Below are 23507 nucleotides of genomic sequence, written 5' to 3' on the forward strand. Positions count from 1 at the left end.
TTTTCTTTCTTCACTGTCCAACTTCTTTCAATCTATACCAAATGATGTAGGTAAGTAAATAAATCAGTAGCAGTCACAGAGAACTATTTTCTCTGGTGAATCAATGTCCCTCCCCCACTCCTCTGAGTTCTCCGGCCACAGGCTGACATATCAGCTAACAGGGCGCATGAATTCATCTGCTCCCTAAAAGTCTTAAGGGAATGTCAGCCAGTCAGATCCAGACCGCCAGCATAGCAACATCTATCCTCTTTCATCCCCTGTCCACCGGACATCTCGCTATAGCATTGACGGTCTCGATTGAGACAACTGCTATCCAGCTGAGGACGACACGGTACTGATTGACCTTCGACGACCTTAAAAGCACTTTCTTTTACTTCTTCCCTTTTAGCAGCCTGACCTGCCAGTTCTTGTTACAAATAAAATACTTTTCATTGTTATTGTTTAAAAAGGAGTTTGTGTTTTTTTTTGTGCCTTGTTCTTTGCTTTAATTTATTACGAAGGTAAAACAATTACCTCTCCTAAAAATCCTTTCACTGTTGTTATAAGAAAAGTTTGTTTTTTTTTTTTTTTTTTTTTTTTTGCGACAGTTTTCGTTACATACTATTAATATATTGAAGTTCGTCTCATAAGGTCGGTTTTTGTAAGTGTGGATATCCGGCTCCCTAAAATAGAGTACTCTGGATTAGGACAGTTATAAAAATTGCCCTAGTCTAAAAGAAGTTCCGTTTCCCTAACCAAGGGCAGAAATGATAAAATATAGTATCAGAACAGATACTACGCTTTGTATTATATTGAACAAAAATTGGGATTACTTTCAGCAACCTCCAAACATTCGCTTTCTTTATTTTGTCCGTCAGTCCTCACATTCCATGAGTGATGTTTCTGACAAAGGAGGAAGATTTTCTATTTTCTGAGTCATACTTATTATTGGCTGGTTTTGTACTTTGAAGTAGTATTTCTTTTTTTAACTCTTTACATTAAGTGGCTTCATGCTTTGTTTGAAGGGAATTCCATAAAAGAAATAAAATAAAATAAGACACACTCCTAATAAATAAATGAAAAAAACCCAAAAAAAAACAGGAATTAAAATAAAATTTAATTTAAATATTATCTGAACATTCACCTAAATTTACCTAATCGATAACAAAATGTTCCATAATATTTATTATTGATAACTTATTTTTTAATCAATTAATTTTTTAAATTATATTAATAAAAAATATAATAATAATAATAATAATAATAATAAGATAGTCTTAGATTTTTATTTTGTTGCCAGACCTAACAAAGTGAGATTTCCATCTGAAAACGAGGCAAACTTTTACGTAGAGAAAGTCATAACTAATAGAGAGAGAAAAAAATCTGTCCGGTCAGAGAAGAACACACGTTTTTGGAGAAGTAACTTTGAAGCATCTTTTGATATCTCCATCCAAAGTATTATCCCCGCCCCCCTTGAAAAACAACAAAAGCGTGTTTATTCTTGTGAAAATATACATTTTTGAACCATGATTCGATTTCACATGAAAGCAAAAGAACTCTGTGGTCTGCAAAAATACATTTTTGCCAGGTAAGAATTTGTTTTGTAAACATAAGACATCCTGAAATATTCCAAGGACAAATAATTCGGCATTTTCATCTTCGTCCTTCAACTCATGTTTTTGTCCTTCCTTCCTTTCATATTTTTTAATGTTTCTTGCGCCACCCACCTTAACCTAGTTTTTTTTAAATATTTCTTTTAAATTCAAAGTAAGCAATAAATAAAATCTCAACTTTTTCGAAAAAAAATAAAATAAAATAAAAATTCTCAAAACAAAGTTTCTGTGATGAAAGAAAAAATTTTTTATTCATGTTTATATAATTTTATTTTTATTTTTATTTATTTTTATTTCATTTATTTATTTATTTATTTTGCCAATGTCATTTTAGTTGAAAACAAAATCAAAACGAAATGACCTTGTGAGGTGAATGATCGCCGAAAATGCAGTTAATTTCATTTTTTACCTTTATTTAGTTGAATCTGATACCAAAAAAAAATGGCATCACATCCCAGGAAAATTGAGTACTTCTGCAGTTTACTAACAGTACTGAAATAATAATGTTCAACCCCATCCTTAATATGAGAAGGGACGCTTTGTTAACTATTTTATACTTTCACCTAACAATGCAATAAACAAACGGTACCGTAAAAATTGAATTTAACTTGCACATTTTATATATAAAAACAAAATTACACTATTCGTAAACTGATGTAAGGGACGATTTATTTTATTTATTTATTTATTTATTTATTGAGAGAAAATCAAGTTTAAAAATCTAATGTAATTATTGTGCATAAAACCATGATGTGGAGTTTTTGATGTCCAAACTGAAATTGTCCTTGACTTTGTACTAGCCCCCACCCCACCCTGTTTTTGTAGCCGAAACGAACAGCACTGTTTACATTAAAATTAAGTAAAACGTTCAATACTTTATATTGTTAAAGAATTGGTAATTCAATAAAGTTGCAAATTTGATCAACAATACCTGACGTCACCAAAACTTGCGTAGAAACTTTCGTATAAAAACTTGAAATTTATCAAATAAAAAATCGATTTGTTGACTATCTCAACAATGAGATAGTCAACAAATCGATTTTTTAAGATGTCGTTTTAAGTAAAAGCAATATTACGTACTTAATTATGTCGAAAATAGTAATATATACAAAAATTACGGTAAAACTATACAAACACCGTGACAGCGAATTAACCCTAACCCTAAACCTAACCCTAACCCTAACCCTAAACCCTAAACCCTAACCCTAACGCTGTGTCACGGTGTTTGTATTACGAAAATTCATCGAGTAGAAAGTGATTTATAGTTAAAAATAATTCATACGAATTAGGTAGAATTGCATTTTTCTTAGACGTTTTAAAGTTGACGATGAACGGTTTACCCGGGGACATGACTAGGAACGCATATTTTACATTACATTTTAATGGCGACTAACATGTTAGCCTGTAGCGTTAGACTTTCGAAGTTTGGGGGGTTGTTTATTCCGAAAGTCATTCTTACCATGAAGAGGTTGGGGGGGGTAAACTGGGGTAGTACGTAGTAATTAGTTTTTAGAAGTAATTATTATCTAGATTTTTTTTTTTTTTTTTTTTTTTCATGCTTTGGTCATAGTTTAAAAAATACCGATTCCTCCCTCGGATTCTGACAACAGGTGCCCGAAAAAATGGCGTCTCCATTTTCGGCGATACTGCAATAATACCATTTTTGGGAGATTTTTTTTTTTTTTTTTTTTTTTTAACAATAGTTTACTGTGCAGAGGTAGACAAGACAACTCTCTTTTACTAATGGATTCATTCATTTTTTCATCTTATAATTTAGGACGCTCGCTCGATCCAACGATATTTTTTTTTAACATCACAAAGTTGGTAACAGTAATAATACAAAATGTAGTCTTTACGCGACTATTAAGAGAAAAATCAACGATATTTTCTATTAGATGAAAATATTTAAAAAAAAAAAAAAAAAGCTACAGCAACATTTTTTTTTAATTAAAAAGTAAATGTTATGGTAAGGTTTAAAAAAAAAAAAAAAAAAGTCTTTAACCTTTAATAATAAAAATGATAACTTAGAAAGAGCAAGTTATTGCGAGTTTGGCACTTATGACACAGGCCAAAATACAAGTTGCAAGACTATGATTATTTTTCAAGGCCAAATGTTTAAGAAAAAACGCCACTTCGTTACTCATCTCTGTTGCCACTCTGTGAAACCTGACATAGTTATATGGAATAAGTCAGAAAGAGTTGCAACCTTGGTTGAAATGAGTGTCCCTAATGATGGAGGTCTGAACAGAGCTGAATGAGAGAAACAGACCAAATATCAAGGTTTCATGTATGATATGAAAAGAAACTGGAATCTTAGAGAGATATCAATCATACCAGTTATTATAGGTGCCACAGGGCTTATGAAGAAGAACCTGAGGTCCTACCTAACTAATATTCCTGGTAAACCAAGTGCAAAAGAGATCCAGACAGTTGCACTTAAGGGAACAACGAGGATACTAAAAAGAGCTCCCGGTTGGTTTCAATAAAAAAGCAGGGCAATGTTCCAATCATTACAATCTTCAAAGGAAGAAAATTAAAAAAATTAAAAAATTGACAAACCTATCCTACTTGTATTGACATCAGCTGAATTGGCCATGTAAACGTTCAACATGCGCTGATAAATGTTAAACAGTTCAATTATTTTCTGCATGGATGAATTCGATGATTCATATGTTTCTGATGCATGCTCATGTGAGGTGTTGCTTTCTTAGAGTTTTACACTGTCAATATCTATAACAGAGAGATGAAACTTTCAGGTCATGAATGCATAAGTTCTCTCATCATAGCAATGCAGTTTGCAATCTCTTGATCTATTTGAATGGAATAAAAAAAAAATAGAAGGCATGACTTTTGGAACGTCCTTCAGGGCCGCTGCGAAAAAGATAGGTTCTCTCTAATGTGCTAGAAAGCTACTAACGCCCGAAAGTATCCTGTACCTCTATAAGGCCACCATTCGCCCATATTGGGAGTATTGTTGTCATATTTAGGCTGGTGCATCTGCTACTAGTCTCTTGCTCCTAGACATGGTTCAAAAGAGAGTCGCCAACCTGATAGGTCCTAAACTGTCATCTAAGCTTCAGCCTCTGTCCCATTGACGAAATGTAGCATCCCTCTGCCTATTCTACAAGTACTTTAACGGTGAATGCTCCGACAAACTGCAAGCACTTGTACCCCCCTCGATGTAAATACCCCCAACAAACCCGACAAGCAGCAAAATCCCACCCCTTCACAGTTGAGATCCCTAGATGTAAGAAAGCCTTCTACTCCAATAGTTTCTTCCCCAGAACTGCTAGACTTTGGAATTCTCTTCCGGGTTCCTCTTCCCTAACTGTACTGACATGCAGAAGTTCAAGTGTAACGTGAACCGACATCTTGCTGCCTAACTCCCTACATAGTACCCCTGTAGCTTATGTCACTGATAGTAGCTCCCTACATCAAAGTGGCAATGTGCCTTGTTTGAGGTGAAAATGTAATTAAAAAAATATATATATTTAAATAAATTTAACCGACCCATTTGACATAATGTTTAGAATATTCATTAATGGCTAAGAAACCAGAGTTCAATTTTCACGTAATGAAGTGGTGCACTCTTATGGTAACATAGCGTGTATGGGAGCATGTGAGAAAATCAGTAGCAGCCATAGGATAGCTGACTAGCGAAAATATCAGCAGCAGTAGCTGTTTTAGCGATATGAAAATTAGCAAGTGTATGCGAGCGTGTGTGATAAAAAAAAGGGTAGAAAAAAATGACAGCATGTGGTTGAAAAAGAGAGAGGAAAAGTGAGTGTTAGGAAAAATGGACATGTAAAGTTGAGAGCATGAGGTGGTGAGGAGAGAGACTTTAAAAAAGCACATGTTATATTGCAGAGCATTGTAAAACACGTGTGCATGAAAAACTTTTGAAACATAATGAAGCATGCTATTATTGGAAGAACTGCAGATAAATTCTTTCATTTGCACTTTAAAAAAAAATGCTGAGTCGGATTTTTATTCTTTTTTTTTTTTTTTTTTTTTTTTTACACAGGCATCACGACTTATCAAGGCCAAGAGGCCACTCGAGGATAAGGGTTAAAGCCTGTACAGTAGAAATTGGACAATATAGTAATCATTAGTAATGGAGATTCGGTAAATTTGTTAACTTATATGGAACGGCTCATCAAGAACTTGTTTACATTAGACTTGAAGACATCCATATTGTAGTCAGCAGGAAAACGGAAGACAATTCCACAGGCGTTCAGTTCTAAGAAAGAAGCTTTGTTCATGGAATCTACATTTAGGTTTAGGCACTGATAAAGAGTGGGGGAAATTATTGATAGTGTTTTCAGCTAGATGAGTGGTTGAAATATAACAACACAGTTAAAGTGTAAACACTACATTACACTTGGTCAAATGATACCGAAAACTAAAGTAATTATATTTTATGCTTGCTTGCTAAACACTCAGCATTTACAAAGTGAGGATGAAGGCTGTATGAAGTGATCCTGGAAAACAAATGGCATTCTTTTACATCTCATTGCTAGTGAAATGAGCTACTTTTGGTCACCCTTAACTATTGTCGATACATTTACTTTTTAACTAATTGGTAAATAAATTAAATTTTAAATAATTTACTTTCCCTAACTCTTTCTCCCTCCCCAGTTCCCCGCCCTCTTTATCTCCTCATTTAAAAATTTTTTTTTTTTTTTTACCCAGCCCATTTTTCTATTTTAAAAAAAAATCTATTTTTTTCTTTTTTTTTGGGGGGGGGGGTCCTCCAAGGAAAAGAGGGTAGACCTGTAAATTCACTCTTGTCCGTTCGTCTGTCTGTACTTTTCTCAATAATTATGCCTTGGAATTTTTTGAAATTTTGCACAAACATTAAACAAGTAAAAAAGTAACAGACAGTCATTTCTTTTGCATGGTGTAGAACTCAAATTTACATATGTTAAGGCCTTAAACTGCACTGTTCATTCATTTTCACCAGGATTTGACGTCCCCTAGGGACTTTAAGGGCTAAATGGAGGGGGGGGGCAAATGCTGAACTCAAAAAAAAACAAGTGAAGTATGCATAGTCCCCCCTGAGAACGAGGCATAAAAAATTACTATTATTTTTATGCCTCGTTCTCACGGGAGACTATACATGCTTCACTTATTTTTTTTAAATACTAACTTTGTGGGTGTTTATTGTTTTTTTAGCTAGACATATAAAAATACATTTGCCCTTTATATAATAGATTACTGGCAAAAGGAACTTGTTTATATAGATATTTTAATTTACACTAAGTTTTCTAATGATAACAATTAGATAATTGTCAAGGATGAGAGTTCATATATATTTCAGAGGTATACTCCATCTTCAGTGTGTTTTGTTTCTTTTTTTTCCTTTTCTTCTTCCTTACCATGTTATAAAGTTTGAGAAAGAAGTCTGTGGCAAGGAAGAAGAAAAGGAAAAAAACAAAACAACACACTGAAGATGGAGTATACCTCTGAAATATATTTGTGATAAATTTCAAACAAGTAAAATATTTGTTTATTTTTCTAATATTATGTTGTATTTGGCTTTCAAGCGCACTTGATGCGTATACTATTTTATTCAAATTAGATAATTGATTTATTCATCATAAATAATATTTTATAATACATTAAAACACAAGAATAAAATATAATTTAAACTTTTACAAAAAAACACTTGACTAGCTATGACCACTATATATGATTTCCCCACTCTCTGTTTATGTCTAAATCTAAATGCAGATTCCATTCCATGAACAAAGTTTCTTTTCTCAGAACTGCCCGTCTGTGGAACACTGTTCCGCTGTCCTGCTTTCTGGTTGAATACAACATTGTAGCCTCTAAATCCAATGTAAACAGGTTTTTGTTGAGTTGTCCCCATAAATAATCAAATTCTACCCAATTTATACCATTAACGATTACTACACTAACACCTTACATTCATTAAACCTTATCCTCGAGTGGCCGTCAGGCCTTGATAAGTGGTGACTCCCAAATAATAAGAAAAGAAAAAATACATGGGCAACATTGGATATTTCTGATGAAAATAACAGGAATACTTAAATTTTACTCATGAATCATTAATTATAAAGGCTAAAATCCATTAGAGAATTAGAAGTAAGGAGATAGATTGTCAGTTAAATAATGAAGAATATTAGGTACTTGTCCAGAATTCCACCGATATTAAAAACTAAAAATGAATAAAAATCCCTATGATATATGTGTAATGTTGTGACCCTTTGGGCTGTAATATAGTAGCTGTGTTTTAACTGTGGCAAGCAGGGCCAAGGGTCAAAACATCTTTATTATTAATTGATTTGAGTGACGGTGGGTCACTGGATCAATTATTATGATTAGAAAATAAACAATTAAATTGGGAAAAAATGATTGATATGTAATATCGCAAAAGGAATGTGAAAATAGAAAAGAAATGTAAACATGATTTTGGTTTGCATAAACAAATAACTAGATTGGGGACATCAGCTGTTGGTCTGAGACACGTAATGACATGTAGATTTGGGGTGATTCTAGGTAGTTGTTAGCTGGACATCAGAGAGGACGGACGACTCAAAATGAGGGTGGGATAGGGGGGGGTCATTTTAGGCAGCCAAGATGTAAAAACGTGTAATCTTTGAAGATGCCAGCTGGATCATTAAAAATAAATGTTCGTAAATAATTCAGGTATGTGTTGTGTTATTTACATCTGTTAAAAAGAACTGTTTGTCTACAACTGTTTTGACACATCCACGTCAATCGTTTCCTGTTAGAACTGTTGCATAAATGTTAAAAAATACACACTAGACGATCAACTAAATGATACAACGTATATACATGCACACATTTACACGTACATGAATATACAGATAAAATATAAAATCCAACTATTCAATGTATACACCGTTATAGAAGGTATTCATACACAACATAACATAAACCTTTTTAGAGCCCCATTATATAACATACGTATTCATGATGGAAAAAAAAAATATCATACACCAAAAATCATGTAAATTGATCAAGTAGTTTTATTTTTAACTAAAAAAATCAAATTTTATAACCAAACCAACAGCAACTATCTCCCAACACTACCATATTGAAAACAAGGAAAATAACTCCAAATAATTAAAACTTGCAGGATTTTAGAAAGCTATTTTTAACATGGGGGCATTAGAAAAAACTCAAATTTGCTTAAAATAATTTTTCTTATAAAAATAAAATGAATTAATCAGCTTATGCAATTTTTGGAATATATTTTCTTTCTGTAATTGGTACATACGTCATTGAAAATTTTATTTTATTTTTGCTTTTTAGTGTAGGGAGTATTATGAAAATAATGAATGGAATGAACAAAATTTTATTTTGGATTTGAATAAACACTTTAAGTAAACACTTCATCAAATCTCCACACTAACGTACTGTCCTTGCAATAACCCTTATCCCTGAGTGGCTTCCGGGCCTTGATAAGTGGTGACCACCGTGTAAAAAAAAAAAAAAAATAAAAAAATATGATCATTTAGTAATAATAGGTGTAAGTGCTTGAACAATGACTTTCCAACTTTCATGTATAGCACATATACATTTTGTATTCGTTTTTTATTGTTTTTTTTTTATTGTTTTTATTTTAACTATTATACATCTGGAGTTATACCATACCAATTTAGTTTTCTTTCTTGAAAAAACCCACCAATTCTGCTGGAGTTTGTTGTGTATTTTTCAGGTTTTAGCTGGACATACAAATAGACATTTGCTCTTAATATAATAGATTAGCACATTACTGGACAGGTGGAAAATGTGTACATGTTTTTTTTTGTTTGTTTTTTTACACTAGGCTTTTTTAATGCTAACAATTAAGTAATTGATTTATTCATTACTTGTATTATCTTTTTATAATACTTTTATATTTTTATGATACATTTATATTTTTATAGTACTTTTATAATAAACTAGCTGGACCTGTGTACCAGTATTACCCGGATGAAGTATGCCCACCTCACTTGTAAAAAAAACAATTTAAGTACAGTTGTTAGTTGGAACCACTGCCTGCCCATTATAATTGCAGACACTGGCACCTGTGGTCAAAATGAATGTACCATGGTGATGTACAGACGCATTTTATATTGAAGTGTATATCTTTCAAATATTAGTGTTTTATATAATACTAGCGGAGGGTACCTGGTATTGCCTGGGTGTAAAAGAAAAAAAAAAGTGTTAGTAGGCAGGCAGGCTTGAACCCGTGACGCGAGGGCGGAAAAGAAAGTGAAAGAAAACCTGACGTCTTACTGCTATGCCACAAAGCCATAGAAAGTGAAAAACGTTCAAATTTAGCGATGTCAATCAAAAAGTTGACTTGCTAAGTGAATCAGTTCGCGCAGGTGCAGAAATGAAGGTTGGCTGAAGGCCAGTTCAGTTTTCTGCTGTTTCATTTATTTGTTTCCCCATGATGTTGGGGAAACCAAGCTCCCTTGAAAAAGGGGGTAACTCTCAAATGAATAGCAATTGTCTGATATGAAGGGTTTTCCCAGCATTGATCAAAGATAATTGCTTTCAAGACATCCCAGCATGAAAGGCTGCTGACAGCTTTTGAGTTTCGCTTTATTTATATAAAAAAGATCAACGAACACTTGAAAGGACGGAAGAGCGTGAATTTTATAAAAGTCGATCAAAATAAATGTACAATGTGCATTTGCAAATCGTAGATATTATGATGATTTGTTCTGAAAAAAAAATTACACAAATTCAAGAGAAATATGTTGTGGAGGTCGAGATCAGTGTAGTATTTGTACTGATACTGCACTTCACTTTTTCTGTCCTCAATCAGTGGAGGAGAAATCTTTCTAGAGTGAGGCAATTTTTATTTTTGTTCCTATCCATTTTTGGGAGGTGCTGGATTTAATGTAATGTACTTTAATGCTTTTATTCGGTTCAAAAAAACAAGTAGTGTCCAGTCACAAAAATCAATTTTGTTTTTATTTTTGAACGACAACAGAAATGAAAAAATTATTTTATTGATTTATTTATTTTGTAGTGGTTTTCAGGTGAGCTTGAAACGATCGGTTGTCATTGTTGTATGCGTAGGTTGGTTTTGTGTTAGTCTACCAGGTCACAATTGCCAAATAACCCCCCCCTCTTCAAAAGATAAACAGACCCCCACCCCCACTCAAAAAAAAGGTGGCCGGTCGTCATTGTGATAAAATAGTAAAAAAATACATGTTCATATTTTGTTAATTATTCAATTTTCTTTTTTTGTATTTTTTTTTTTCTGTGATGATAAATTCTAACAGTAATGTTGACCGAGTCCTTACCTGCCTCCGCGACTAAAAATAGTTTGTTTCAAAGTTATATTAAGAAGTAAATGTTGATTTAAAGACAAAAACATGAAATCCTATTCTAAGGAAATGAAACAAAACTTCTTTGGGTTTTTTTGGGGTTTTTTTTTTTTTTTTTTGTAATTACTTCAATACTTAGTTTTAATTATTTTAATCGGTATCCTCACTTTTCACCGCTTTTTTAGGTAATACCTGCTGCTAAAATAACCAAAAAAAAATAAAGTAGAAAAATATATTGTAATAAAAAAAAAATAGTGCATTCAAAATAATTAAAAGTAACAATTAACCGTTTTGGGGAGTTCTTTTAAGAGAACCCAACAAACCAAAAAGCATCAAAGGCAAGATAAGCTACTCTTCTACCTACTTGGATTAGTTTTGCATTGTAATGTATTTTAATGCTTTTATCCAGTTCAAAAAACAAGTAGTGCTCAGTCACAATAGTCGATTTTGTTTTTATGAACGACAATTGAAATTAAAAAGTTTTTTTTTTTTATTTAAATCACCGCTTTTCGGATAATAATTTCTGCTAAATATTTGATTATTTTGATTTGTTGGATTCTCGTTTTTTTTTTTTTTGTTTGTTATATATTTTTTTAAAATTATTTTATTCTATGCATTTCTTTTAGTATCTTCATTTTTTACCTTTTTATCTTTCCTAACAACAAAAAAACAAAAAAAATTTTGTGAATGCGTATGAACAACAAACATATATATATATATATATATATATATATATATATATATATATATATATATACATTTAAACAGACAGGTGATATTTATATTATAGACTAGCCTGGGTGCCCAGCATTGCCCGGGTGTTTGGAGGTGTGTGTTGTGCAAAAAAAAAAAAACAATGGTAGTAGGCAGGCAAGCAGGCTCGAACCTGTACTGTGGAAGAGGAAAAGAATGTGAAAAAAAATTACGTCTTTGCTGTTACGCCCATCACCAAAACAGAAGTGACGTAAATTTAAACTAACGCTAGTCAATGGAAAAGAGAGGATGACTTTCGAAAATAATAAATGAAAAAAGTGACCCCCCCTCCCTGTAGAAAAGTACCCAGTGGAGGGTGAAGGAATTAATGTTTTTAGCCAATTTTTCGATATTTGTCATCTGAAGGTCCAAGCTTCAAAACGATACCAATCCCGTGAAAATCCGTTGCCTCTGTCGGTCCTGGATATGACCTTAAACTATATCCAGTATTGAGGCCCCAGTTTGCGGGCTTTGGGGAGTGTGGAGCCACCCTTTAATTACCATTGCTCCCAGATCCACTCTGACCCGGAGTGGTAGTACCTGTTAGGGTCCCAACTATGGGTTAAATAGAAACCGACTTGAAAACAACAAATATATTCTATTAAAAAATTTTTCTTCAAAATCTTTGGATTCGGCATTAAATAACCCAAAAAGGGTTGATATGCCGTAAAACAAAAACAACCAACCAACCGTTGCCTCTGTCGAAAGTTTTAGGCAGATATAAAACATGCATATATACATACATTTAAGCAGACAGGTGAGATTTATAACATAGATTATAGGTGGTTCTTTAAAATCTCTTCGTTTTATAACCATTTTTTTTTTTTTTTTTTGAACAAAAAGAAAAATCCACCACATTATTTTCACACCTTTCTATTTTTAAAAAAATCCAGAGTATTTTTATGTTTTGCATAAGAGCTCTCTGGGCCAAATTACAGACTTCGGCAGGCCGGTTCATAGTTTGGAAACCTCTGCTCTGGAGCATTGACTTTTTCCATCCTACTTTCTGATCTTAGTGTCATAGATTTTGCGGAGGGAGAGAACTAAATACCTAGAGGAATATGATTGGTTTTATTTTAACCTATAAAGTATGATTTGGAGGGTAACTCTTAAAACAAAACTTATTGTATTGGTTTGGAAACTAATTCCACCATTTTTTTTTATCTTAAAAGTTTAATATAAAAAAATAACTAATTAACCAATAATGTGTTTTCCTTATTTACAATCTATTCAGCAAAGTGTCCAAGATCTCATTAGCAAAACAAGAAACTTATTGCTGACTTTTTAGAGCTATGCAGGCCAAAATAATTTTAAAAAAAAAAAAAAATTTACCTGGACATGTTTTATGCTGTCATTAATTTTGCTTTTTTAGTGAAAGTGATTCCCCAAAACCTAATTTTTTTTAATCATTTTATGAACAAAAAGAAAAACTATCAAACTGTTTTCACACGTTTCTATTTTTTTTTTTAATTTCTCCTGAATATTTTTGTATTTCATAAGGGCTCTGCGGGCCAGATCTGGCTCACAGGCCATAGTTTAGAAACCCCTGAGGTAGAGATTGTTAGTTGAACGATGAATATTATGAGAGGATTGAAAATGATGAGATGAACAAAATTTGATTATTAATGATTTATGGCATTTGATTTGAAGACAACCATGTTGTAACAATATGTATGAGTGTTTGAACAATTACTTTACAACTTTTGTATCTACACATCTTGTATTTGTTTTTCTTCAATTTGATATAATTTTTTTAACATTTTTTTTCTTTTTTATTTTAGGCCATTAATTTCTCAACGCGGCCAGCATGCAGATACTGCTGAAAATGAAAGTAGGGGCTGGTTTAAAAACCTGCTGCGTGTGCGCACACTGCCAACCAGTAGTGAATCACATTCAAGCCAACTTTCTTCAAAAGAAACGGTCAATGAATTACAAGGTATGCCATTTCACTTCTTGATGCCTCCATCAATTTGCCGTTTTAAATACCTCCATTGTAATACAGCTTCCTATCCCAGTAGCTTCTTTCAAAGGACTGTAAGGTTTTGGAACTCTCTTCCTGCTCCCTGTTTTCCTTTTACCTAGTGCCTTGATCTTTTCAAGACTAAAGTCAAAAGGCATTTCCTGTCTTTGAAATAATCATCTTTCGTTCTTGTTAGCTCCGTATATCAAGTGGCTTCATGCCTTGTCTCGAGCGATTTCTATTAAAGAAAAAATATCATTATTGAGAAAAAATACAAGCCAATTTACTTTTAAAGATTATTTCCATTTAGGAAATATTGTTGCTTTATTATAATTTCATGACATAAGGGTTATTGAATGTGAAGAAATCGGTTGATAAAACCATGCCTGCCAAAGAATGTAAGAAAGATGGTTATTTTTAATGTGGGGAGGGGAGGGTAATCTGATTTAGAAGAAAAATATTAATACTAGGAAATCATTAATCCTGTAATTAAGTTTGAACACCAAAATACCTAAATTTATATAAAACTAGCAAGATCTGTGGAAACCCCACAGCGAACGCTTTCATGATGTTGACATTCTGTGAATGTTCAGCATAAATGGATAAGCCCTGATATTATTAGTGTAGCTCTTTTGTTAAAACTTCAAAAGTATTCATCTAAGCTAGCAGGGATGCCCAGTGTAGCCTGGTCGTAAAATGAAAAGTTGTGATTCCAAAATTAACAAAAAAATATCCATATGACTTGGGTGCATCAGCTTAAACCAAAACTTATAAAGAAAAAAAAAAAAATATATATATATATATATATATATATATATATATATATATATATATATATAACTTGAATCCCTTCAGCTTTAATTAAAAACCATAACCAAAACTTATGAAGAATTCTTGGTAAAATTATATATAAAAAATAGATGACTTGAGTGCCATTAGTTATAATCAAAACCGAAACCAAAACTTATGAAGAATTCTTGGTAAAATTATTTATTACAAGAAATGGAAGGTCATAACAATTAAACGACAGTTACTCAGAAGAAAATAGATGTAAACATGACACACAAAATAACACGCACATTATCGTATTAATATATAGATATGGCCTTGTGAAATTATAAATTACATGTTGTCTAATTGTGCTCTGATATGATAAATGGCATATGTATAATGGTCATGGTCGCAGCATTCATTCTGAATCAGTTAGGCAGGCTCTTTCTAATAAGTTCTTGATGTCCCAAACACTGGTTGACCGTCGGGTTAATGACCATACACAGGGATTCAAGGTTGGTTCCATTATGAGTGTAAGAAAAAGGCATGTTTACACACATTATTTTTCAAATTAACTCGAAAATGAAAACAAAAATGTAAACCAGTGTCTCTTTTATTGTTGAGCCATTTGCGATGTTAAATAACTTTGATATGAATCCTACACCTGTAGCGGCATTCACCTGGGATGTGTTGAGCTGACCCCAATGGTGTTAACCACATCTTGCGTCAAAGCCATCCACCTCTGTCAGTCGGCAGCAGAGTCAACTGCATAATCCGGCCATTTACGGTTCCAACGGTAGGCATCAAAAATGCGAAGACCGAACATGATCTCCATATTTACTTTCACTGTCGCAAGCCAAGTCTTAAGTAGGTCACCTTAGTGCTTCTTCCAACCAGTGGATGCAATGGACGCCACCAACTGACAGACGAACTCATCCCCCAAACGCAGCTCGTGACCGCACCACCAGAGTCTCCTTTTCAGCAGAGTTTCCTCCAGGCTAAGAATGTTACATCTAGCGAGTATGGTCGAGTTAGGAATCCAGTTGGAGAGGTGAATCTGCAGGATGCAGCAGAGACAGTGGTGATTGAAGACTTCAAGTTTACAAAGATGCTCTCTATGCAGTGGCCAGGTCTAACATCCATAGAGAAGAACTGTCCCAACCATGGCCTCATAGATCCGTAGCTTCGTGGTATGTCTTATCTCCTGGCAAAACCATAGTTGTTTTTGAAGACAGATGAAGGCTGCTCTAGCCAGGGTGATATGGGTGATGATTTCGGCTTTCAATTGATTAATGGCTGTAAAATTGGCACCAAGGTATTTGAAGTTTTCGACCTCCTCCACAGCCTCATCATTGAGGGTTACAGCCTCTCTGTCAAGTGGGGGGATGTTTTCTTCTTAGAAGTGTTGATTCTCATTACAACCATTTTGGGCATGCGACTGACCTTGTCGAGTGTGTACTGAACAGAGCCAGCCGTGTAAGACTCTCAAGGATCGCAATGTCGGCAGCAAAGTTGAGATCGGTGATGGAACAGTCGTGGTCTACTCTGATACCAGTGAAGCTAGCCAAGCTCTTCTCTAGGATCCAGTTGATAATGTACCTATTTACTATGCCTCCCCACGGGACAGAGACACCAGGGTCGTTTTTTAACGTGAAGAAAAGGTACAAAAATAAAAAATTGTCTCAGTCGTGAAGGACTGATCCTCCACCGAAAGAGAACAAGAAATGAAAGTGCAGCATCTGAAGAACAGATACTACACTTTGATCTTAACCAAATCCAGTTGATGATGTAGTTGAATAGGGGAGAGCACATATCCCTGGTGAACGCCTGTTTGGGCGAAAAAGGAATAAGATTCTTCCCTATAGAACCTCACTCTAGTGGTGTGCGTGTAGTACGCCTTGATGAGGTTGAGAAGCTTGGCTGGGAAGCCATCATGGCGCATTATGTCCCAGAGGCTTCTGCGATCCACCGAGTGGAAAGCTGTGGTGAAATCAATGAAGGAAATAATGGTGGATTGCTGACAGATCCACTGCTGTTCTAAAATTCGCCTAAGGGAGAAAATTTGATCTGTACATCCTCTGTCTCTATGAAATCCTGCTTGGTTTGGTCAGGTTCGGCAGTCTCGGATATTCTGGATACAAAGCAGAAGAATAATTGAGAAGATTTTAAAGGCAACATCAATCAAAGTAATGCCTCTAAATTGCGGCAATCGCGACGGTCCCTCTTTTTGGAGGAGAGGAGAAGTATTGCATCATTTTAATCCTGAGGTAGTTGTTCAGAACGCCATACAGCGCTGAGAATTGGGTGTAGGTGACTGGCCATAAGGCCAGGACAGCTCTTGTATAGTTTCACAAGTGTGTCGTCTCCTGCAGTTCTGTTATTTTTTAGTTTTTTGATGACATTTCATACCTCTTCCGTTGGTGGATCACAGTTGGCATCATACTCGGGGAGGTTTGTTAGGGAGGGAGAGGGATGTTGAGGGAAGGGTCGTGGTTCAGTAAGATTTCAAAATATTGTTTCCAACATATCGTGCTATCTGCCATTTGGGAAATAGGGGTTCCATTTGTATCCAGCAACATTTCACTTAGGCTGCTGTTTCCTTTGGTCGTCACTTTAATAGTTTGGTAAAGCTTATGGGAATCTCCTACTGAAGCAACTTGCGTTTCAGCTACATTTCCCTAGTAGGTATCGAGATCGGTCTTCATAGAATAAGTAGTCTCGCAACGCAATTGGCAGAAGTCGTCATTCTTCAAGCAGCAGGCTTGTTTGGTTTGATTAAAGTTCTATAGTACAGCCAGAGTTCCAGTCCTTTGCTTACCGTCTAGTTTTACCCAGGGTCTGTGAGGCGATTGGTTTTTAAATGACTACAGGAGTTTTCTGCTGAGTACTCATTAGGCTAAAGTGCTTGGAGATCAGCAAAATGATTTGATAACTGGAGTTGGAATTCGGCTTTAGTTTGGAATCGGATGCTAGACACAGTGAGTCGGTTTTCAGCAGCAAAGTCAATTAGAGCAACAATTATGAATCGTGTTGATTATTATTGGGATGAAATCCTTTATTCATTGGCATAGAAGGCATATTTCTTAAAATGAAATTTCTGTAAAATTTTATTCATTGAAGTTTTCCGTTTGAGAAATTTTTATTAAAATTGAAATTCTACACATTGTCCACCAAAATTAAAGAATGACTCTTTTTTTTTACAAGAGGGAAAGATTTTTCAGAGTAAAATGATCAACATTGTTAATAGTGTTAAAAAAAAAAAACGGGATAAAAAATTTGTTGAAAAAAGTTATCATTTTTTTCTTGTACAATGAGTAACTTTAAAAAGAGGAAAAATTAAATTATATTTACATACTAAGTTTAAAGATGTAACCTGGAAAATAACCACGATGTTGGATTTAATAGGCAAGATTAGCATATTCATTGCTTTTTCTTTAAATGTTAATTTAGTTTAGTTTTATTATTTATTTATTTATGCAATTTATCCTAAAGTAAAGTTTATTGCTATTTCCTTCAACATGGAATCTTTAATATTTAAAATTTTAAGCTTCTCATTTAAACATAATCTATAGGGCTCATCTAAATAGCTACATGTCCATCATAATACTTGAAACATTATTTTTTAATTAAGAAAGTGAAAGCAACTGATGTCCACCCAAATCTGTTCCTTTCATATTTGCTTATTTTGAGGTGCCTTAAATCTAATTGATCCAGATTGTTTTTTTTTTGTATTGTTTTCTTATACTATTACAAATATATAAATTTATTTTTTCTTTTTGTTTTTTTTATCTAAAATTATTTTTTTATATTGTTTTCAGTTCATTGTGTAAAACCTGATTGCATGGAAGAGTACCTTAAACAATAGTAAGTATATGCAATCGAATTAAGCTCACATTTATTGAATCTAAAAATGATTTTGTCAGATTTGATGAATTTCGAACACGTTACGCAATTTACCTACAATTTCAATTTCATTGGCAGATTTTGGTCATTTTTAAAGACTTCATTCCATGAAATATAGGATCTTATCTATAATTTTCTCTATATTAAAAAAAAAAAGTGAAAAATGTCTGATAATGTATGTATCCATCTTTTCTTCCTAAAAACCGAACCTTTTGCTCAGTATCATAACAAATTGTTTTGTTTTTGCTGTAAAACAAAAACTACTTGATGAAATTAAGTGAAATTTTTTTTTTGAGAACTTCATTCTATAATACAATATAACCTTTTTTTTTTTCGATATTTTAATTTTTTAATATCTTGATTAAATTGTACAAGTACCAAATGACACATACAAATTTATTATGTCTAAACTATTATCCACCATCTTATGTTACTTTACAATGCCGTTTTAGACATATTTATTCGTTATAATAAAATCCTACATTACATCCTAGGAGAAACATCACTATTATTGCCAGCATCTATAGAGGAAGTAGTTCATATTTTTCTCTTTAATTTTTATTAGGCATCAATGTTCTGTCTCTGCAGAGAATCGTCAGGCTAAGTGCACAAATTTTTTGTTATTGATTGTTATTTCCCTCTCACGGGTTATTGTTTTTATTATTCAGTGGCTGAGTTTCTCTCAAACAAAGGCCCAGTCAACCTTTACTTAACATCTTTTTCTTTTGTTTCACTGTGGTGCATCCCTTTATTAAGTGTTTCAAATTCACAGGTATACTGTCTCTGGGGTGCATGTATTTCATGGAAATGTACACAACCCTTGGGCAGTTAGCATAAACTTTCATAAACAAATAAGACTCTAAGGCACGGTCTATTTCACACATATTTATCAATCACCGATAAAGATAAAACTAAAAGGAATAAAAACAAAACATTGCTTCAGAAACTCATAAATACAAAATGAAGGCAAAGAGTTACTAAAATTTTAAAGAGAGTTGTAAACTTGATAAACTTACAGAATAAATAGCATTTGGGCATAAAAAAAAATATTCGTAGAGAGGAAAATATGCAAATTATGCTGACTAACAGCTGAATTATGATAAGTTAGATGAAGGTTCCACATGTGATCAGTAGGTAAACAGAATTTGTTTACCTAAAAGATATAATTCTAAAAAATAATGCTGGCACTATTCAATTCTATAATTAGAAAGAAGGTGATAATTCTTACCGGAGATGCCCAAAGAAAAACTATGCCACAGGACCGTGCAAAAGGCAGCTAAAACTAGATCGAGGATGAGTAGCAAAAAACCTCAACCGGTGTTGAGTTAGAAATAAAAAGAGTCAGCAAAGGGAGATAAATGCTATGTAAATCTATTCTAAGATTAGCAAAAGAACAGGCAATCTTATTTTAGCATGTGCATAATTGGAAAAATTTTCTATTCATTTTGTTATTCAGGCTCCTTTAAATGTTGATTTAGTAATACCAAATGACGTACCATTTAGCGCTGGAAAGGCACATTCTGCTACTTAATCTGACAGTCATAATGGTACTTGTACAGTTTAATCAAGACATAAAAAAAATGAAAATACTGAAAAAAGCTATATTGTACGTATCCGTTATGGAACAAAATTCTCCGAAAATAAATTTCACTTAATTTCATTAAAAAAACAGTTTATGATACCGAGCAAAAGGTTCGATTTTTAGGAAGAAAAGCTAGTAATAAAGATGGGGAGGGAGTCTCGGCGCTTTACATAGAGTTATCTCCCGGTGGCGTGTTAAAAATTTCCATAATGGCTGACTTCAACGCGCTCTCATAAAAACGTGTTTTTCCGCTGTAAAAAAAAACCCTACTCAATCAAATTATATGAAAATTTTTTTTTTGAGATCTTCAGTCCAAAATGGATACGTACAATATAACCTTTTTTTTTTTTTTTTTTGATATTTTCATTTTTTAATGTCTTGATTAAACTGTACAAGTACCGTCATAATTTTTAAATAAGCAATTAATAGATTTCTCCTGTGTCAATCAATATAAAACATATGACTGGATTCAAAATCAAATTTTCTTTAAAATGATATTTTAATGTTTTTATTGTGAGTTGTATATTCCAAGAAATTGCAATTTAATTCTGCCCATTAACAAAACATGCTACCACTGAAGTAGATTGACAATATGTTGTTTATCATTTCTAAATTTTTGTATCAATTTTAGGGAAATTGTGATTTATTTTTATTTTGTGTAAAGGGTTAGTTATGGGGAAGTAGTTTTTAATGAGATTTAGGAATTTCTTGCTAAGTTTATTTTTTAGTATCTTATTATAGGGTGATGTAAGCCAAATGATATTTCTTTTTCTTATATTTATTTCACAATTATTAGTATCCTGTTCAACTTCTGCCAGGTTGGTTTAGCAACGTGCAGTCAGGCATTGTTGTGGAGGAGAATTGGTTCTTTTCTGTTGACTAATGCTGGGTATTGTTGTCGAAGTTTTTGGTGCATTTCATCCATTTGTTGATAGTACTTCTTTGTCGTAATAGTTTCACCTGCATTCAAAAAACTTTAATGGATGAAATCACTCGCAGACCACCAAACAGTCAGAATGACAATAGCTTCGTTGAGCTTTGTCGATGTCTAACAACTAAGTTGAGCATTGCCAGTTGTTGTAACAAACCCACTTTTCATCACAAGTCACAACCCGGTCAAGAAATAGGTCGCTCTTGTTGCGTAGTAGAAGGTAAGATGACACTTCATAATGGCATTTCTTTTGGTTGTCGTTTAATTCATGAGGCATCCATTTATCAAGTTTTTTGTCTTTCCAATGTTTCTCAAGTGGTTGGAAATCGTCATATACGTTATGTCTAATACAGAAGCAAGTTCTTGAACAGTTGTGTATGGATTGGCTTCAAATAAAGCTCTTAATTGATCGTTAACATCCGATAGCCGACCACAACGTTCATCATCTTCTAGACTCTCGTTGCCGCTACAAAATTTCTTAAATCACCATTGGGCTGTGCGTTCAGTAGTGGTTCCTGGGTCAAATGCTTGGTTTATTTCGCAAGTTGTTTCAGCAGCTTTTCGGCTTAGCTCGAATTGAAATAAGAAAATTATGCGAATTTCCATCTTGTTCTTGTTCTGAAAATTAGACATAATTGTTTTAAAACGATTGTAATTTAAACAATTAGATAGAACACAAAACGCTCTTTGAAACAATCTTTAAAATATAGACATTATTATGAAAACTTATTTGAAAATACATCATTTGAAATCAAAATTAAAAATTCCGCAAGAACTTTCTTCTCAGCCTAATAAAATGTGGATTATTTTCATATTAGCTAATACTCTTAGGCTCAATCATTTCATTGCCAGATCACCCTAAAGTTTGCCAAGATATATGCTGACATATCCCAGGATGAAATCCAGATTATAAAAAAAAAAAAAAGATAAAAATGACTATTAGATAAAAACTAAAATAACAAACTTCTTTAATTTTACCATGAGTACAATGGACTTTACAGATCACTACATGACTTTGCATGAGTACACTGGAATTTGCATGAGTACAATGGATATGTGAGGTCATACATTCTATATTCTCTTACAAATATTTGATGATACTAATGTCAATTTCACTATTGGGTCCAAATCAATACTTTAGTTTCTTTTTTGTTTTATGAGAAAAATAGCAGTTTACCCTTTCATTAATATATACTGTCTGCCACTCATTACGTTCTGGTCATTTATTTAATACATTGTTGGGAACACGGATGTCTGTTATAAAAATAATTCAAGAAAATTGAACGCTTACTAAAAATAAAAAAAATTGAACGCTTACTAAAAATAAAAAAAATTGAACGCTTACTAAAAATAAAAAATTTGAACGCTTACTAAAAATAAAAAAAATTGAACGCTTACTAAAAATAAAAAAATTGAACGCCTACTAAAAATAAAAAAAATTGAACGCTTACTAAAAATAAAAAAAAATTGAACGTTTACTAAAAATAAAAAAATTGAACGCTTACTAAAAATAAAAAAAATTGAACGCTTACTAAAAATAAAAAAATTGAACGCTTACTAGAAATAAAAAAAATTGAACGCTTACTAAAAATAAAAAAAATTGAACGCTTACTAAAAATAAAAAAATTGAACGCTTACTAAAAATAAAAAAAATTGAACGTTTACTAAAAATAAAAAAATTGAACGCTTACTAAAAATAAAAAAAATTGAACGCTTACTAAAAATAAAAAAAACTTGAATCTTGAATGCTTACTAAAAATAAAAAAAACTTGAACGCTTACTAAAAATAAAAAAATTGAACGCTTACTAAAAATAAAAAAAATTGAACGCTTACAAAAATTAAAAAAAACAAATAAAAAAGCACATTTTACTGATCACAACACTTCGTAACATTAATGTTTTTAATACAAATAGTAAAATAATAGTTTCAATATAGATAATTTTTACTCCAGCATATTTAAACAATAGATGGAAATTTACAAAACAAAGTGGAGAATTACCACATAGGCATATATTACTTCTTGTGCAGAATTCTCTCATATTAAAAAAAATGTCTTCTATTTTGAAAAAGAGAGGTACCTTTCTCTCGAAATTAATCAAAGTTCCACACCACCCACGGACTTTACATACACCGGACATACCAGCAACTTGGTAATAAATAATTATACATTGAAGTGAAGAATGATAGTCAAATAAAGGTTAGACACTCCTCTACTCAACCATACTCATCTGCATCTGTTTGTTTTTCTTTTTTACTTCATCTTTTCCGGTCTTCCTCCGCATTGTTTTTGGCTTTAAAAAAAAAATTATATATATATATTTCTTTACCAACAATGCTTCAAGCAAACTACTACCTACTCTTAAAAAAAAATAAATAAAACATCTCTATGATGTATGTGCACGTGATGAAACGAAAATATATTCCAAAACTTAGATAAATTGATCAAGTAGTTTTAATTTTATAAAGACAATCATTTTTAAGCAATTGATAGGCATTACAGCATAAATTTAATAAATGTGCAATATTCTTGATATCCCCCTTTTGTTTCTTGGGATATTTTTGAAAGTAGTGAGTGAGACAGTCATCTTCAGGTTACTCATAAAATTTTATTTTCTTATTTAAAAATAAAACTACTTGATCAATTTACGTAATTTTTTTTAACTATGACATTTTCTTTTCATCAGGGTTACATGCATC

General features: G+C 32.7%; 1 protein-coding gene across 4 annotated transcripts in view; it reads left to right on the top strand.

Moving 5' to 3' along the window:
• Positions 1-1305: 1305 nt before the first annotated feature.
• Positions 1306-23507, top strand: part of LOC145268246 (protein NipSnap-like) — a 66452-nt gene continuing 44250 nt past the window's right edge. For 3 of the 4 annotated variants that reach the window (XR_013864863.1, XR_013864864.1, XM_080123575.1), the window contains exons 1-3: positions 1316-1567; positions 13444-13598; positions 18212-18257. Coding sequence is in view for 2 of the 4 variants with exons in the window: in XM_080123575.1 (XP_079979701.1) it covers positions 1506-1567; positions 13444-13598; positions 18212-18257 (263 nt within the window). In the remaining 2 variants the exon portion in view is untranslated. Of the gene's footprint in view, positions 1568-13443; positions 13599-18211; positions 18258-23507 lie in introns of all 4 variants that reach the window. The other variant, XM_080123574.1, reaches the window with a different exon arrangement.

The sequence above is a fragment of the Euprymna scolopes genome, chromosome 43 (genome assembly GCF_053919585.1).
Source record: "Euprymna scolopes isolate OS-2025 chromosome 43, ASM5391958v1, whole genome shotgun sequence".
Lineage (NCBI taxonomy): Eukaryota > Metazoa > Mollusca > Cephalopoda > Sepiida > Sepiolidae > Euprymna > Euprymna scolopes.